The 14,748-nt window shown below is 47.7% G+C and overlaps 1 protein-coding gene across 3 annotated transcripts; it reads left to right on the top strand.

Annotated features, from left to right (window-relative positions):
• Nucleotides 1-822: 822 nt before the first annotated feature.
• GSDMA (gasdermin A) lies at nucleotides 823-13,457 on the top strand. 3 transcript variants are annotated; one of them, XM_055318470.1, is made up of 12 exons: nucleotides 823-955; nucleotides 2,448-2,666; nucleotides 2,848-3,028; nucleotides 6,848-7,013; nucleotides 7,804-7,900; nucleotides 8,389-8,436; nucleotides 8,839-8,862; nucleotides 9,571-9,591; nucleotides 10,198-10,352; nucleotides 11,078-11,192; nucleotides 12,287-12,360; nucleotides 12,857-13,457. In XM_055318470.1, exons 2-12 carry the CDS (start codon nucleotides 2,453-2,455, stop codon nucleotides 13,097-13,099), a joined length of 1,338 nt encoding a protein of 445 aa, XP_055174445.1. In that variant the 5' UTR covers nucleotides 823-955; nucleotides 2,448-2,452; the 3' UTR covers nucleotides 13,100-13,457. The 3 variants fall into 3 exon arrangements, with proteins under 3 accessions (XP_055174445.1, XP_055174446.1, XP_055174448.1); XM_055318471.1 differs by having other exon boundaries at nucleotides 2,388-2,666; XM_055318473.1 differs by lacking the exon at nucleotides 8,839-8,862.
• The last annotated feature ends 1,291 nt before the right edge of the window (nucleotides 13,458-14,748 follow it).

The following is a 14,748-nucleotide window of genomic DNA, read 5'->3' as shown; positions in this document are numbered from 1 at the left end:
TCTCCCTCTGCCACTACCCCTCTTTGTGCTTGTGTGTGCGCTCTCTCTGTCAAATAAATAAATAAAATATTTTTAAAAATAAAACAAAATTCCTATCAGGCATGAACTTTAGAACAACTCCCAAGACAGATGTCCCTTAGCCTTGCTACTAACTCTGCTCTGCCTCTGCCTATGTTTGTGCTAGTATGTGTGGGTACAACACTCCAAGAGGAGCCTACACAATGAACACAAAACAACAGAAAACCACTTGGTCTCTCTCCATCTTTGCCTACACAGACAGAGGTGGCTAGCAGTGCCATTGATATGTATATGTAGCTAAAGCAAAGGGAGGGAGAGAGTGATAGACAACAGACCTGCAGAAAGTTGGAGGACAACTTTTCAGGCACTCTGCTTTCTGCTGGAATCTGTAGACACACAAGATTTCTTATCCCCTTATCACATCCACAAGATCTCATCATGAATCCTAGATACTTCCTGATGACCACGATGATGACAGAACAGAGATGCCTTTCCTCATCACACGTGCACAAATGTGCATGCCCGCACACACCCAACTCCCACTGCCTCTCTGTTGCCCCTCTCCCAAAGGTGCCCTCTATCCTCTCCTCTCAGCCCATCAAATCAACCTTCAGTAGCCACCTTTCTGTGGTCTGGTTCCCTCCACCCACACTGGCACCTGCTTGGCAGCTCCCCACCCCCTCAGCCCTCAGGAGGCCAGGGCCCAGGGCCTGGGGCAGGGCACGTGGAACAGGTTGATGCTGTTCTCCTGGAAGTAGAGCAGGAGAGGGGTGGGGTCACTAGGGCAGGCGGGGTCCCTGGAAGCCTACATCCTTGACTCCAGAGAGGCATAAAGCTCTAGCCTGTCCTGGTGAGGGCCAGTAGCTCTCTTCACCTGCAGAGTCCTGGGCTCTTGTCCCAGGTGCAACTGCTGGACAGGACCTAGAACTGCTCTCTGGTAAGCGCTTGATGACATCAGGGGAGGTGGGGGGTGTTCTGGGGATAAACAAGAACATGGGTGGGAAGAGGAGAGCCTAGGAGTCCCTTAGAGCCCGGGAAGGGGGGATGTAGGTATCTTCATAGGCTTTGGAGAGAGATGTGAGAAGTAGTCCTGTGAGCACCTCTCTGGTAGGGAAGAGACAGAAGTCTTCTGGTGCCTTCCCAGGGGCATCTGGCCAACCCCTGGAGGTTGTCCTGTCCCATCCTGGCCCACCTAGGAATGAGGGGTGAAAAAGGCACATTGGAACCCATGCGGTTGCAGGTGGCCCCGTGCACCTATGTGTGTGCCTCCTGCTTCTCTGACTCTGTGAGGTGCCCACGGGGGTGGTGAGGCAGTTCTGGGCTAGCTGGTGTGTCCTCTTCCACCCACGGCTGTGCCAGCTGGCCACCCACCCAAAGCACCTAGACTTGAACCTCAAAGACGGGGACCTGAGACTATGAAGTTCAGGCTCTTGCAGAACCCACATCTCCAGGACCCTCTTGCCCCAATATACGTCTCCCAGGGCCACATTCATTTCTTCATTCATTCTTTCCGCAACATTTGAAAGGCTCCAGGCCTGCACCAGGCACTGTGCTTGGTGCTGACACTACAGAGATGACTAAGACTCATTTCCTGCCCTCTGGGAGGCCACAGTCGAGTAGGCGAGAGTCAGGTGAACAGATCGTAACAACATGAGGTTGCAGGTGTTTCTGAAGGGCACATATAAAGTGCTTTGGGGACACAGGATAGAGTGACTAGCTGCCTGTAGGGGAGCGAGAAGAGAGTCATGAGAAAGGTGACCCAAATTGAATCTTAAAGGATGAATGGGGATTCTTTAGATTGGGAGGGAGTGTAGTACAAGCAGGGGGAGCAAAGGCAAAGATTGAAACGCCTGGGTATATGGATGGCACCTGGAAGGAAGTGGGTCTACTCACAGCCAGGAGCAGGAGGTGGGCACAAGGGGAGCACAGGGTACAGGGAAGTGACCCCCACCCAAAGAAAGGGCAACTGGGCCAGGTGAACCGCATCCGCCCCCTCAGGCCCTCGGTGCCAGTGGTGGCTGCCCCCCTCCTTGGCACCCCAGGTCTCAGCCATCAGAGTTCTCTGGGGAAGACAAGGTGGGCATTGTTGTATGAGAGGAGCTTTACTTCCATCACTAATGAGATGTTCCAGCCAGGCTCCAACTCCATGAGGAACATGAATGAGGGATAAGCAAAGAGCCCTTGACAGAAGCCCTTAGCTTCTTTAACCAGCCATGTGACTTCCGGGCAGGTAGTCTCAGCTCTCAGGGCTGTTTCCTCATCATAAATGGAGGAACTCCTTTGGTTCCTTTCAACTCCAACACTCCTAGAGTCTAGGCTTCTTTAAAGGCACCCTTTCCCCTAGAGCCAGGTGATCTCTCTCTCTGCAGGGGCCTTACCATCTCCTGGTCTCTCAGCTTGTCACCTCCCATCTTCCCCCACCTCCACAGAGAAAATGACCATATTTGAAAATGTCACCCGGGCCTTGGCCAGACAACTAAACCCTCGAGGGGACCTGACACCCCTTGACAGCCTCATAGACTTCAAGCGCTTCCATCCCTTCTGCCTGGTGCTGAGGAAGAGGAAGAGCACTCTCTTCTGGGGTGCCCGCTATGTCCGCACTGACTACACCCTCCTGGATGTGCTTGAACCTGGCAGCTCACCCTCAGGTCAGTTTGAGTATGGTGTTGGGTACTGAATGATGGGGGCTAGGCATTGGCTTACCAGGAGAAGCCCGAAGCTCCCTCTGCCCAGATGTGGTTTGGTGTCATGTAGCCCAACGTTCTCCCAGGAGGCAGAGGAAGAGGGATGCCTCTCAGCCTAGGCCCTTTCATCTTCTCTCTCCTGCAGATCCAACAGACTCTGGGAACTTTAGCTTTAAGAACATGCTGGATGCCCGAGTGGAGGGAGAGGTGGATGTGCCAAAGACAGTCAAGGTGACAGGGACTGCAGGGCTGTCCAGGAGCAGTACCCTGGAGGTCCAGACACTCAGTGTGGCTCCTAAAGCTCTGGAAACCTTGCACCAGGAGAGGTGAGAGGGCCAGGGCTGGGGGGCTACCGGGATGGGGTGGGTGGTGCATGGAAAGGGTGCTTGGGTCCCGAGTTAAAAGGCAGTGCCCTCACACTGACCTTCACTCCTGTGGTGACCACTGACTATGGGGCCAGTACAAGGGAGCTCTTAAAGATGACCATTCTGGCCCATATGTGCATCTGGGCCATCCCCTAACCACTCCCCTCATCCTTCCACCACTACTATTACCACCCCCTGCTCTCTCTCTCTCTCTCTCTCTCTCTCTCTCTCACACACACACACACACACACACACACACACACACGAGGATGAGCATATTGACATTAACTTGCTGTGTGACCTTGGAAAAGTCACATCTCCTCTCAGGACCTCAGTTTTCTTTCCTGAAAAATGATGGGGCTCCAAGAAAATCTCTAGAGTTCCTTCCTAAACTATGACTCTATAAAAGGGAAAGGGTCTTTTCTGCTCCCTACTGAAGTTTCTGCTCCCCTAAATCAAGTCATCTGCCCGGTCTTGTCCATACACCAGGTAGCCCTCAAGAATGCTATTCTAGAAGCACAAGGGGTGTGGCAGATGCCATGTTGATGCTGAGTGCCTCAGATGTTTGGCTTGCCAGGGGAACTGATTCCTAATTAGTTAAGTAGTGGTTGAAAGAAGGGAGGCAGGAAGGAAGAGCTGGGATCTTGGCAAGTTACCCGGTAAACATTTATATACCCTTAACGGAGTGTAAAACACCCCACTAGGTGCCCAGGTACACTGAAACATCTTTGTCCAAGAACCTTGCAATCTAGGAGTTGTGAAAAAAATATGTACAACAGTAACTATATAATCCAAGGCAAGGAGTACCATAGGAAGACTTTGCCTGAGTTTTGTGGCAGGCCAGAGAGAGACTTCTGGCTGGGGAAATGAAGAAGGACTTCACGGAGGAGGCAGCTCATGATCTAGGCCTTGAAAGATGAGTAGAAATTGAACGTGCAGGTTTAGAGAAGGACATTACAAAGGCAAATGGGTGTGAAACCTCAAAACCTCTAGGGAACATGAACATCTGGTTGTGCAGGAGCAGAAAACGCAGGAGTGGAGCAAGTGGGAGGTGGACGGAAGGCCCAGGTGCCTGGTCAAGGATGTGAAACTATTCTGTAGGCTTCAGGGGGACCCTGATGATGCCTTGATGTGTGTCATGATTAATCTGGCCAGACGATGAAGTATGGCAGCTAGAGGATGAGAGACTGGGGTTTGAAGCAGGCAGACAGGCAAGACACTGTTGCACTGTCCATCGGAGATAAAAATGAGGATGTGAACTGGGAAGAGCAGTCAGAATAAAGAAGGAGAAGCTGTCAGGGCTGGGGGACCTCTGGGTTACAAAATAGACTGGACTTGGGGATCCCTGGGTGGCTCAGCGGTTTGGCACCTGTCTTTGGCCCAGGGCATGATCCTGGAGTCTCGGGATCGAGTCCCACATCAGGCTTCCTGCATGGAGCCTGCTCCTCCTCTGTCTGTGTCTCTGCCTCTGTCTCTTGTGAATAAATAAATAAAATCTTAAAAAAAAAAAGAATAGACTGGACTTGGCAGCTGATTGCAGGCCAGATTGGTCAGAGATGACACTGATGGAGATCCAATGTACAGTGTGATGACTACAGTCAATAATTCTATACCGTACACTGAAATTTGCTAGAAGAGTAGATTTTAGGTGCTCTCACCACACATGCACAAAATGGTAACTATGTGAGGAGCTAGATATGTAACTAGTGTAACTATAGTAATCATTTCTCTATGGATAGCTTAGATCAAAACATGCTGTGGGGCACCTGGCTGGCTCAGTTGCAAGAGCATGTGACTCTTGATCTTGGGGTTGTAAGTTCAAGCCCCATGTTGGGTACAGAGATTACTAAAAAATAAATAACTAAATAAACTTTAAAAAGTGTTATACACCTTAAGTATACACAGCTTTTATTAAAATAAATCATTAAATATATAAGAATGTTAAAAAGATTATGCTGAGATTTGCCCCAAGTGATGACATTAACAGAAACAAGAAGACAGACTTTAGAAGCGTTTTTGGAAAGAAAGACTCTGGATGCCTTTTGGACATTTTGAGTTTGGGGGTGCAGTGAGACATTAGCTGAGTGACCACAGTTAACAACACCGCATTGCATATGTTGTACATCTAAAACTAATATGATGTTATATGTCAATTATATCTCATTTTATTTTATTTTTAAAGATTTTATTCATTTGTTTATTTAGAGATGAGCGTGTTGGTAGGTGGAGGGGCAGAGGGAGAGAGAGAGAGAGGGAGAATCCCAAGCAGAACTCCACCTCCCTGCTGAGCCTGGAACCCAATGTGGGGTCGGATCCCACAACCCCAAGATCACGACCTAAGGCAAAACCAAGAGCCAGATGCTCAACAGACTGAGCCATCCAGGTGCCCCAATTATATCTCATTTTTTTTTATTTTTTTTATTTATTTATGATAGTCACACAGAGAGAGAGAGAGAGAGAGAGAGAGAGAGGCAGAGAGACAAGCAGGCTCCATGCACCAGGAGCCCGATGTGGGATTCGATCCTGGGTCTCCAAGGTCGCGCCCTGGGCCAAAGGCAGGGGCCAAACCGCTGCGCCACCCAGGGATCCCTATATCTCATTTTATATTCTTTAAATGTTATTTATTTGACAGAGAGAGAGAGCACAAGCAGGGGGAGCAGCAGGCAGAGGGATAAGGAGAAGCAGGCTCCCCACAGAGCAGTGAGACAGATGAGGGGCTTGATCCCAGGGTCCTGGAATCATGACCTGAGCCTAAGGCAGATGCTTAACCAACTGAGCCACCCAGGTGCCCCTATATCTCATTTTAAAAGAAAAATTTTAAGGTAGTTGGAAATGAGGGCCCAGAGCTCAGGAGAGAAGCCAAGGTGAAGTTCCCTATGGGGTGGTCGGCCATATAAATATGGAAAACTATAGGAGTGGGGATCAGGGAGGGGATGTTCAAAGAAATCCAGACAGCAGAGAACTGAGAACAGAATCTTAGAGAACATAAAATTTTAAGGAACCAAAGAAACTAGCACAGGAGATGCAGACAGAATGGATGGGAATTAGAAGCCTGAAGGTAGGAGCAGAAGAAGAGTGGCACAGTGGGACTGGAAGCCAAGAGAAGACCGAGTCTCAGGGAGGCTTTGGCTAGCAAGTCAGTGTTGTGCAGAGTTAGGGAAAGTCTTTGAATTTGGTGGGTGCAAGATCCTTGGGATTTCAGTTCAGGAGTGGAAATAGAAGCCAAATTATACAGAATTGAATTTAGGAGTGGACAGGGAGAAAGTAAAGACAGTGTGTATCTTTTGAGATACTTAGCAATGAAGAGAAGGAAAGAAACAGAATGGTAATTTGAGGGAGAGGCAAGATCAAAGGACTTGTTTCGGTATGCAAGCAAGTGGAGAGGAGGAACTGGTGTTAATCTCACGAGGGGGAGAGGGGAGGGGACACCTGGGTGGCTCAGTCGGTTAAACCACTGCCTTGGGCTCAGGTCATGATCCCAGAGTCCTGGAATCAGGCTCCATTGGGCTCCATCAGGGTCCACTGGGTTCCCTATCGGGAGCAGTGCCAGATGATTTCCTAGTTTTCCTCTCAGGCTCCCTGGAGAGAGGTGTCATTATCCTCATTTTATAGATGAGGCTCCCTGGACTCAGAGTAGCTGCCCTGCTAGTAAGTGGGAGAGCTGGGGTTCAGCCTCCATCTCTGACTCAGAGTCCTCACCCTTCCCCTAAGGCGACCCGGCTAGCTCCCGGGAATGACTGAAGAGAAGCAAGTGGCACCTTAATGTTTCTCCTGCCACAGGAAGCTGTCGGCTGAGCACCCATTCCTGAAGGAGATGAGAAACCGAGGGGAAAACCTGTATGTGGTGATGGAGGTGGTGGAGACCGTGCAGGAGGTCACCCTGGAGCGAGTCGGCAAGGCGGAGGGCTGCTTCTCCCTCCCGTTCTTCGCTCCTTTGGGGCTACAGGTTTGGTCCACACACACATTTAGCCTCTCCTCAAAGGCCGCATTAACACATTGACTTTGCCTCATCAGTGCCAACCTAGGATCCTGGAAAGCACACACTCCTTTCTGCTTTTCAAGATCCAGGCCCAATTGGGCCAAACACAGATCCTCAATCTGGTCCAGGGTGCTCTGTGTGAGCAGATCCCCATGTCAGGTGCCACAGGGAGCCGTCAGGAAAGGGAAAACCTCATAGTCGTGGATTATTCCTCATGGTGCTCCCAGTATACCAGAGAGACATCCTTGCTCTCAGAAAGTTCTCGGTCTCGTGGAGGAGACATGCAGGTGAAAGCCCCAAGAACACAGCCTCGGAAAACTTGATGTAAATAAGCAATGCTCTACATACCTAAATCTAGTTTGCATAAATATTCAAGGGGTAAGTTGGAACTGAGAGGAGGGTTAGTCATGGAAGGCTTCCTGGAGGAGATGGGCATGGATGAGATGGCAAAGAGGAAGAAGGAACAGAGCTTGTGGAAACTCTCAGGTGGGATGGAGATGCACAGGCAGGTGATGGAGCAGGTCTGCCCAGTTCCTTCCTGTGTCTGAACCAGGAAGAGAGATACAAATCGTTAGAGGGATGATGCAGAAGGGCTCTGAAGTGCATGCCACCAAGTTCAGACTGGGTAGAAAGGCGTTCAAGGACACAAATGAAGGGTTTTCAACTTCTCATCTCCCCGGAGGCACTCAGGCCTGCCCCTCCCCAACCCCATGTCTCAATCTCTGCAGGTTCCTAAATCCTCATTGTCTGATCCTAGGGATCCATAGACCACAAGGAGGCCGTAACCATCCCCAAGGGCTGCATCCTGGCCTTTCGAGTGAGACAACTCATGGTCAAAGGCAAAGAAGAGTGGGGTGAGCAGACATTGGCATGTTCTCCCCCCAAGATGAGCATTACCCACATTAGTACTAAGGTGTCCTGGTCCCCTCTTGTGGCAAGCCAGGGAATGAGTGCAGGAACATACTGTACATGGCCTGACTGCCAGGCGCAGAAGTGCAGGAGTGACTCTGGAGAGGGAGGGAAGGAACACCCTGGGTTCTGAGCACCTCCTGGGTGCTAGCTGGGGGCAGGAGGCAGAGAGATGAGCAAGCACAGCCTTGCTCTCAGGAAGTCTGTGGCCAGTGGAGGAAACAAACACAGATACCAGCACCAGGATGCAAGGCAGAAAATAGTGTGGTCATAGGAAAGGATTTACAGAGCAACAGAGGTAGAGCAGGGGATTGGCTGAGGCATTTGGGGACAGAGACCTAATCCTTAGCAGAGTCCATGGACTTGGGAATAAAGAAGGAAAGATGGGCAGCTGTTAAGTGTCCTCCTGCTCTCCCCTCTCTTGCCCTTACAGATATTCCACATATCTGCAATGATAACATGCAAACCTTCCCTCCTGAAGGTAAGTGACATTACGTACCCTATCTTTTGCCCAGCCCTGACATTATCTGCTAAAATCCTGCACCGTCTAATAGCATATATCATAATCCCTCAAGTAGCCCCTCATTTTCTTTTACAAGTCCCTTTATAAAGATATCTATCCTTAATATCTATCCTCTTTAGGAAAGACAGAAGCACATAAATACTGCCCTAGAGAGACAGAGAAAGAGAAAGAGACCTGAGGGCACCATCAGAAGCAGATATAAGACTCAGAGATATTGTGTGTTCCCAAATGGGGGGGGAGCTAACATAATCTCTGTGTGTTTTTATAATGATCACTGATAAAGCTGCCTTGACATCCGCTCTAGATAAAAAGGTACAAATAGGTTTTATGCTGACATATGTGCATTGTTTCTGTCTTCAGAAAAGCCAGAGGAGAAATTCACCTGTAAGTGTTTCCTCTCGTTTCTTTCTTTTTTTAAAGATGTATTTATTTTAGAGAGAGCACACGTGAGAGGGGCAGGGAGGGGGAGAGAGAATCTCAACCATTCTCTGAGCTGAGCGCAGAGCCCAACACAGAGCTCCATCCTGCGACCCTGAGATCGTGATTAAAACCAAGAGTTGACTTAACCACCTGAGCCACCCAGGCACACCTTGACGTAGAATTTTAAAACTCCACAATCTTTTTCTTCTCTTTTCAGAAAGACTGACAGGGAACATGGCAGAGCAGGTCTCAGCAAACAACTGTCCCCAAAATATGGCAGAAATTCCAATAGTTTAGGGAAAAGTGGTGGATGGGGGATCTCTTTGGACAAGGTACCCAGGTGGTCTCTGATGCCTCAGACCTCTGTCCTCAAGGGCCTCCTTAGCTATAACCTGTCCCACGCACATCTGTTGCTCTGCTGCCCAGGTTCCAGGAAGGATGAGTCAGCGACTCACAATGATGCCAACTCAATCAATCCAGGATCCCTATTTCACATCACATTAGCTTCTCTCTCACCCCATTTCTGCCTCCCATAAATGGAGCAAGTATAGCCTTAAGATGGCTGAGATATCCCAGGAGACAAGATATATTTCCTAACCCCCATTAATGTTTCATCCCCTGGTATGGCTACTGTTTTGGAGTACATTCTTCTCTTTTCTTTTCTCCCCTCAGTTATCCTGGCATCTGATGCTGGTAAGGAATTTTTTTAATTTCTCCCAAGACTTTGGCATGAAGGCAGTGGGGTGGAGGGAATGAAAGACAAGTGCTGAGTCCCAGCACTTGAGTCTCAGTGGTCATTGGAGCCGCTCCCAGGAAGTTACTCTCCTGGACATATTCTTCAGATGCCAGGCCACTAGAGGGCCAGGCCAAGATTCAATTTACCCCTGATCCACACACATCCCCAGATAAAGACTCACCCATCCTAGCCTTCACTCAGTCACCAAAGTCGTTCTTTGTTAAATAGCTCATAAGAAGGGGAAATAGACTTTCCTTCTCAACTTTATGTGGAGTCTTAGGGGAAGGGAAGTCATCTGTCTACTGACATGTAATAGAGCTTTGGAGCCTAGGGAGAATCAATGCTCACTTAGATAATAATATGGGTCCTGGTCCACCTCCTTGCCCCAGGTCATCCCCAACAACACCTCAAGTCAGGGCTCGTGGAAACTTCATAATCATGTTCCCTGGTCAAGAAGAGAGGCCAGGCTCAGGCGGGGAGCAGAGCACAGGGCCCTAAGGGGGCTGGGTGGGAAGGCTGCCAAATGGAGGGCACTTTGTCTACCATATTTATTATCTCAATAGGGGAGGAACATGAGAACTTCAAAACCCTAAAAGAAGAAGTTCAAAGAGAGATCCAAGAAGTAGAGAAGCTGAGCAGGGTAGGGCAAAGATCCCTGCTCACCTCCCTCAGTAAACTTCTTGGGAAGAAAAAGGAGCTACAAGACTTGGAGCTCACGGTGAGTTCCCAGAGGAAGATTGCCAGTGGGAGCGTGTGTGGGTGTTGTAACAGGGGATCTGATGTGACAGAAGGTGGTCAGTGGGCCTGGAGAATTGATAGTGGATGTCTTCCTAGAGGCTGGCCAAGTACCCCCAGCCTGCCTGGCTGCCACTGCTCCCCTCGTGCCCCTGGAAAAGAGCAAACAGTGCAGATTCCCTGAAAGCATGTGCTCCTTGCCGACAGACAGAGGGTAGGCAGCAGGCCAGCGGGGCCCTTTCTTGGAAAGGGGATGGGAAAGAACCTTTCCTTCCCAGAGCTCAAGGCTCAAGGACCAAGGAATCTAGGAGTCCGGTACTTTTCAGGGCTTGATACCTTGAAATAAGAAACAAGGACATGAGGGGCACCTGGGTGGCTCAGTGATTGAGCATCTGCCTTTGGCTCAGGCCATGATCCCGGGATCCTGGGATCGAGTGCTGCATCAGGCTCCCCCCCAGGGAGCCTGCTTCTGCCTCTGCCTATGTCTTTGCCTTCCTCTGTGCCTTTCATGAATAAATTAAATCTTTAAAAAAGAGAAAGAAAGAAAGAAAGAAAGAAAGAAAGAAAGAAAGAAAGAAAGAAAGAAAGAAAGAAAGAAAGAAAGAACATGAGAGATGGTTAACACATCTCAAGGACTGTGACATGCCAAACACTGTGCTGGGCCTCTTACCTGTGTTATCTTAAATAGTCACCCACCTTTTCCCACAGCTTGAAGGGGCTCTAGACAAAGGACATGAAGTGACCCTGGAGGCACTCCCAAAAGATGTCTTGGTATCAAAGGAAGCTATGGGTGGCATCCTCTATTTCCTTGGAGCCCTAACAGGTAAATAGAGAATAAGGTCTTCATTTATATACCTTTTTGGTGATAGGAATGAATCCCTGGGTGAATTCTCAGATATATGAATGAATGAATAAATGCCAAGCAAATTATACCACAAGTAGTTTACATCTACATTTAAAGAAATTGGTTATAGGGCTGCCTGGCTGGCTCAGCTAGTAGAGCATGTGACTCTTGATCTTGGGGGTCATGAGTTAGAGCCCCACGTTGGGAATAAAGATTGCCTTAATAATAAAATAAATAAAATAAAATAAAATAAAATAAATAAAATAAAATAAAATAAAATAAGTTTTAAAATTATTTACCTTTCTAAGGATTCATCTGGGCACCTTGGATCATCTGAGAAAGTGGCCTACTCTTGCTAATAGAAGTTGGGACGTAAGCTTAGTTTTACCAGCTACGTATTTAAAATTTCTACATATAGCTAAACTCATATCTCTTTTATAGAAATTTGTTAGCTTTAATTTCAGAGAGTAACACCTTCTATCCTGAATTCTCTTCTTCCTTCTGCATGAAACATGCCCCACTTAGAAAAACTCTCGGGTCCTTTAGGAGTAAGCTGCAATGTTTGTCCCCTTAAAAAACGTCAAATGTCAAGACCAAAGTAGACCCTTCAGCTATTACTCCCTTAAAACCCTATATTGGGGATCCCTGGGTGGCACAGCGGTTTGGCGCCTGCCTTTGGCCCGGGGCGCGATCCTGGGGACCCGGGATCGAGTCCCACGTCAGGCTCTCTGCAAGGAGCCTGCTTCTCCCTCTGTCTGTGTCTCTGCCTCTCTGTCTCTCTCTCTCTGTGACTATCATGAATAAATAAATAAAATCTTTAAAAAAAAAAAAAACCTATATTGTCCCTGCACATGGCTTTGTCTTTTCCACTAGCCTGCAAGTTCTCTGAGTGAAGAGGTATGATTTCTTGCCTGATACCCCCAGCAAAGGTGCCTTGCATAGAGCAGCATTCAACCTTGAATAAATGTGTGGATTAATTAACCCTGAAATTCTGGAAGTGTACCACTCTGGAGTCTGGAGTCCCCTTTGTACCAGCACCACACATTTATTTCTCTGATTTTTTTTTCCTCCAGAGCTAAGTGAAGCCCAACAGAAGCTACTGATAAAATCGATGGAGAAAAAGATCCTATCCGTGCAGCTAAAGCTGGTGAGAAAAAAGAACAGGTGCTGGGGAGAGTTTGGGAGGGAGTCAGCTAGAACCAATGGAAAGAGAGACTTAGCCTAATGAAAGACTGTCCTGGAGGGCCTCTGTCATAGGGCAGGGCTCATGCCCACTGCCCACTTTTCTCCATGCTCTCCCTTGTTTGCTATTTCGCAACCAGAAGAGTGAATTTCTAGGCAGTTATCTGGGTTTTTCAGCTTGAGAAGACAGAAAACCCTGGCTTTGCTTATCCACAGCCAAGTGATGTGAGAAAATTTCTTCATGTCTCTGAATCTGTCTCAATTCACTCCTCTGTAAAATAAGGCTAAAAAGAAAAGTGCTGCCCACTGTACAGGATTGTTAAAAGGCTCACAAGGAGTTGTAATGCAAGGAAGGGAGTTATAATAAGAGAAAGGTAGCCCTCTCCATGGTTTTTATGAGTTAAGAGAAAGGAAGACAGGTTTCCAGTTCTTTCTTTTCATGCTATTTTGGTTCCTTGCAGGTGGAGAGCACAATGGAACACAGTTTCCTACAGGATAAAGAGGGTGTTTTCCCCCTGCAGCCTGACCTGCTCTCCTCCCTTGGGGAAGAGGAACTGACCGTCACAGAGGCCCTAGTGGGGCTGAGTGGCCTTGAAGTGCAGAGATCGGGCCCCCAGTACACGTGGGACCCAGATACCCTCCCTAGACTCTGTGCCCTTTACGCTGGCCTCTCACTCCTGCAGCTGCTGACCAAGGCCTCCTAACTTGCCTTTTTCCACCTGCTTCCTGCCTCCTAATGCCTTCCCTACCTCACTGTGCCATGTCCTTAATACCCAAGGGTATGTTAGAGCCATCAGGCCGAAGATGATGGAAACCCTAATCACCCAAGATAAGCAATTTCTACCTATCCAGCTCTACCTCTCCCCCTATCCCTTCAGCTCCGCAACCCATCTACTAATGCTTAAATCCTTTAAAAGTAGAAAATTTCAAAATTTTAAAACTATGAACCATTTCAGCAAAACCACAAATAATTAATTTCTTGTTCCAATTCCTCCTACTTCTGCTTTTACAAATCAAGTTTTACTGGAATTAATGGAAAATATTATTTCACTTTGGATGAAATGTCTTTTGGTGTTTTTCTTAACTTCTGCCAAGAAAAAAATAGACATTATCATACTACATATAGATCATGTGTACATAAATACTATTATACTGTCCACGAGCCAGCTGGAAAATGCCCAGAGAACTACAAGGTGTAGAATTTAGAATCTAGATTCTAAAGTGAGAAGATCATAAAAGCAGCTTATCTTCAAAGAGGAGGGTTTAGGGTGCTCTGGACTCGAGTTGAGGGACTGGGACAGACTTATTTATGGTACAAACCCAAAACAAGAGTAAGACAACTTTCAAGTATATCAAAAAGAAATGCAGATAAGTGGGACGCCTAGGTGGCTCAGTGGTTGAGTGCCTGCCTTTGGCCCAGGGCATGATCCTGGAGCCCTGGGATCCAGTCCCACATCAGGCTCCTTGCATAGATACTGCTTCTTCCTCTGACTGTGTCTCTACCTCTGTGTGTGTGTGTGTCTCTCGTGAACAAATAAATAAAATCTTAAAAAAAAAAAAAAAAAAGAGGGCAGCCCGGGTGGCTCAGGGGTTTAGCGCCGCCTTCAGCCTGGGTTGTGATCCTGGAGACCCAGGATGGAGTCCCACATCAGGCTCCCTATGGGGAGCCTGCTTCTCCCTCTGCCTGTGTCTCTGTCTCTCTCTCTCATGCTCTGTGTCTCTCATGAATAAATAAATATTTTAGAAAAAGAAAAGAAATGCAGATAAGTTAAAAAAATAGTACCTAAGAATAAGACTGACCCATAACTTTTAAAAAGAAATTGTGATAGTATCTTATTTCACCTTTCCCTTCTCTGCCCTCATTTCAGGGTGGTTGTGGGAGGAAGTAATGTGGGCTTGCCATATGGACCTGCAAATATGAATATTGCAATCTTATAAAACCAGTGGGTTCATACCATCCTCCTCTGCCTAAAGCTGGGTTTTAACATCTTTCACTAATTTCTTTCAAAGTAGTTTTATGAGAAGAATAATTTCTCCAAGGTTTTTGGCCTCAGGACTCAGACTCTCCCCATTCTTAGCCACCCCCTCCCCCAGCTAGTTCCCTCACTCAACAAGAATTCATGATCAACTGCCAAAAGCTTTGTGTTAAGCCATCCTCCCCCATTCTGGGGCATCTTCCAATGCCTCACTACATTGCTCAAAGACATCCTGAGTAATTATCCGCTGACTTGGTTGTTTTTCTCTTGTGATGTATACTTAATAAAGAGGTGAGCTAACGCCTTAACTATCCAGAAGGGTAACTTCATAAGGATGAACAACAAAGCTCATCTGTTTTCTGTTTTCTTCCTTTACC

The sequence above is a fragment of the Nyctereutes procyonoides genome, unplaced genomic scaffold (assembly GCF_905146905.1).
Source record: "Nyctereutes procyonoides isolate TBG_1078 unplaced genomic scaffold, NYPRO_anot_genome, whole genome shotgun sequence".
Taxonomy (NCBI): Eukaryota; Metazoa; Chordata; class Mammalia; order Carnivora; family Canidae; genus Nyctereutes; species Nyctereutes procyonoides.
The sequence above is the reverse complement of the archived record's forward strand: the minus strand, read 5'-3'. Positions and strand labels throughout refer to the sequence as shown.

What these genes read in the sequence shown, in the direction of transcription:
- GSDMA (XM_055318470.1), top strand. Translation starts at nt 2,453, where the DNA reads ATGACCATATTTGAAAATGTCACCCGGGCCTTGGCCAGACAACTAAAC. An exon ending in GCAAACCTTCCCTCCTGAAG is followed by an intron (nt 8,437 to 8,838) that starts GTAAGTGACATT and finishes TTCTGTCTTCAG; the next exon opens with AAAAGCCAGAGGAGAAATTC. An exon ending in TACAAGACTTGGAGCTCACG is followed by an intron (nt 10,353 to 11,077) that starts GTGAGTTCCCAG and finishes CTTTTCCCACAG; the next exon opens with CTTGAAGGGGCTCTAGACAA.